A 3,020-nucleotide genomic window follows, 5' to 3' on the forward strand; every position below is an offset into this window, starting at 1 on the left:
TTTGTTNTAGTTGTGGGGNGGGGGGAGGGGAGTAGCACCAGTAAAAACAGGAGGAGCATGATTGCAAGGACGAGGCAGGGCAGGAGCCCGCAGAGCAGGGCGTCCACCATCACATCGGAGGGCCAAATCGAAGTCGCAGCAGCAGCAGGAGGCGAGGCGGTAGTCGTGGTTGATGTTGATGCAGCCTCCTCGGCGCTGGGGCGAACTGAACTTAAGGACCACCGTTCTTGCGTCCCCGTTGTGTTGGTCTCAGTGATCGGAGTTGACCGCGGCTGGAGCAGTTGAAGTGGATGACACGTCTCCAGGCGAAGCGGTTCCCACCACGACCACCCCCTCATATGCGCCACATCTTCAAACCGTTGAGTCCACACCCGCTGTAGAAGACGAACAAGCATCATGATGATCTCTCACCCGGGTCTGTGTGTGAAACGAGACTAGACGTAGTGAAGCTGTGGCGCTGCGAGTCTTCTGCGCGTGCCAGGGGTCGAGTGCGTGCTGATCAGCACTGACTGCAGTGTGTGTGGTGCTAAAGAAAGCGAAGAGAGTCGTGGGTGTTGTGTTGTGAACTTGATGGTTGGTGTCGGGGGAGAGGCGCTATAACGTTGGGTTTTGGGTTAAGGAGGAGGTGGGTGTCAGGGGAACCTCCGGTTGAGGCCGAACAGTTCACGCGGCGTCGGGTACAGGACCGGTCAAAAAAGTACACACCGCCCACAGGCGCCTGGATTCTGGTTCCCGCCCTTCGGTGGTAGTCGAGTGCTGGCGAGTGTGCCAATTGGCTACTCTGGCAAACAGCGCTAAAACAAGGCATTTTGATCTCGGTTGAGGTGACTTGAATCCCCGAATGGATCGTTGTGCAGCAACCAAATCCGCTGTGGTGTAGTCGGTAACATTTATAGTTCTCACCCATGCGCCCCGGGTTCGATTCCCGGCAGCGGAACATCTTTTTGCACCTTCGTTTGCTAACATCTCAGAACCTTCAGAAATACAAAAGCTTAGAGCGCCTTGCGCGAGCAGCACGTCACGAGGCAGTTGACGAAGCGAGCCACGCCCACGTCCCTGTGGTGCGCCATACCCTTCTCCACCCTGTTGCGCGACGACACGACGTAAGTACCGCACGACACAACGCCACGCCAACTGGGGGCATCGCGTGAAGCGCACCTCTTGGCCATGACTTCCACCAGCTCGTTGTGATCGAGCTTGCCATTGCCGTCCCTTTGCGATGACGAGCACACACTCACGTTAGAGAGAGCCCCAAGAGGTGCAAGCCAACAGCGTGTTGCGAGGGAGTAGTGCACGTACTTGTCGAGCACGTGGTAGATGACATCGATCTGCACGGGCTTAAGGTCGACGCCAGAGATGGCCTTCACAGCCCTGCCGAAGTCTGGGAGCACCCAGCGTTGATTAAGCGCAGTCAGCACACGCAATCATCAACTGGTGACACAATGGCGATGGTGATGGTGGTATGTGCCTTTCTTGTTGATTTCACCGCCCTGGGCGTAGAGCTTGACGGCGAGACCGATCTCGGGCAGCTTCTTGAGGGCTCTGTTGAAGTTGACAAAGTCCTCGAAGCTGAGTTCACCCTACGTTTCGATTTCGCGAAACCCAACCAAGTTGGACCAACTCGTCAGTCAGAATGCCGCATTCCGGCGAGTGACCACCCCAGGACGCGCACCTTCCGGTTGTCGAGCGACTCGACCCTGGTCAGGAACGAGGGCAGGTCCTTCGGGTCGACGTAGCCGATCACCGACATGCCAAACGCGCGTGCGGTGATCTTGCCTGTGTCGTGTCGTGTCGCGTCGCGTCGCGTCGCGTCGCGCGACGATGAAAGAATTGTTAGTTAGGCGATGGGTCCAAGAGCTGCGTGTGCGTGTGCGGCACGCACCTTCGCCCTTGGAGTCGTAGCGATCGAACTCGAGCTGCAGGACGCCCTGGTGGAGGCTCTTGATGAAGTTCTCGAACTCGGTGTAGGTCAGCTCCTTCTTGCCGTCGAGCCCGAAGAAGTGCGCGTAGATGCCCGACTTCTCCACCTCCTTCTTGTGCGTGGTCTGCTGCGAGCCCAGCGGAGACTCCTTGCGAAGGACGCGGAGCACCTTCCTGAACTCCTGCTTCGAGATGGCGCCGCTGCCTGAAAAAAAAAAAGCGAAGCAAAGAACGAAGGCGCGAGCGAATGAGACGATGAGGGGGAGGGGGAAGGGGAGAGACAAGCGCGTACCGTCGAGATCGAACATCTGGAAGGCGACCTTGAGGTGCTCCTCGGGCAGACTGAGCAGGGTGGTGAAGAAGCTGTACTCGCCGAACGAGATCAGCTCGTCACCATCCAGATCTGAGCCGTGTGCGGTGGTGCGTGTGCGTGTTAGAAGTGGAAAAGAAAGAAAGATAGAAGATATGGAGTGCGCGAGGCACCGATGGTGATGATGGTGGTGTATACCGGCGAAGCGGATGAAGTCGGGGATCCTCTTGATCTTGCCCTTCTCGCTGGGCGGGCGGTGGTCGGCCGGCAGGATGGCATCGCAGAAGTCCTCCACCGTCATGAAGGACTCGCCATTCTAGCGCCCCACGTGACCGCACAACACGTGAGTTGCGTGTCTATGTTGCGTGTGTGCGGCGTGTGCGGCGTGTGCGTGCGGCGCGTGTGCGTTGGCAACAAGAGAGAGGGAGAGGGACATACCTTGCGCACAGTGGCGAAGACGTTGAAGATCTTCTCGGGGGTGGACCAGTTCTTGATCTTGTCGTTGTACCTCGCGCGCCACTTCTCCTTCCAGTTGGCGTCCTTGTCGATCGGAGCGCCCTTGGTCTCGTCCACCGCCAACAGGGGCGACGACCCCAGGTAGTAGGCCGACGCCAGGACACCGACCGCCGCGCCCGTCGCCAACACCATCCTATTTTAAAAACGAAATAGAATTAAAATCAATAAATGAACAGTTTGGATTGGTCGTACTTTGAATAGATTTGGGATGTCTGATTATTATCGATTTATGTAAATAATAATAAGAGTGTGATCTTGGGGGGGNGGGGGCGCA

The 3,020-nt window shown here is 57.3% G+C and overlaps 1 protein-coding gene across 1 annotated transcript; it reads right to left on the minus strand.

The window, feature by feature from the left end:
* Positions 1 to 992: 992 nt before the first annotated feature.
* ACA1_200690 (calcium binding atopyrelated autoantigen 1, putative) lies at positions 993 to 2,878 on the minus strand (the record flags this gene model as incomplete). The annotated part of the gene is made up of 9 exons (XM_004341786.1): positions 993 to 1,083; positions 1,159 to 1,212; positions 1,300 to 1,381; positions 1,487 to 1,580; positions 1,673 to 1,776; positions 1,883 to 2,125; positions 2,213 to 2,323; positions 2,429 to 2,546; positions 2,669 to 2,878. The coding sequence occupies 9 exons, from the start codon at positions 2,876 to 2,878 to the stop codon at positions 993 to 995; spliced, it is 1,107 nt and encodes a 368-aa protein (XP_004341834.1).
* Between the last annotated feature and the right edge of the window lie 142 nt (positions 2,879 to 3,020).

This window comes from Acanthamoeba castellanii (genome assembly GCF_000313135.1).
Source record: "Acanthamoeba castellanii str. Neff unplaced genomic scaffold scf7180000084753, whole genome shotgun sequence".
NCBI classification, from domain to species: domain Eukaryota; phylum Discosea; order Longamoebia; family Acanthamoebidae; genus Acanthamoeba; species Acanthamoeba castellanii.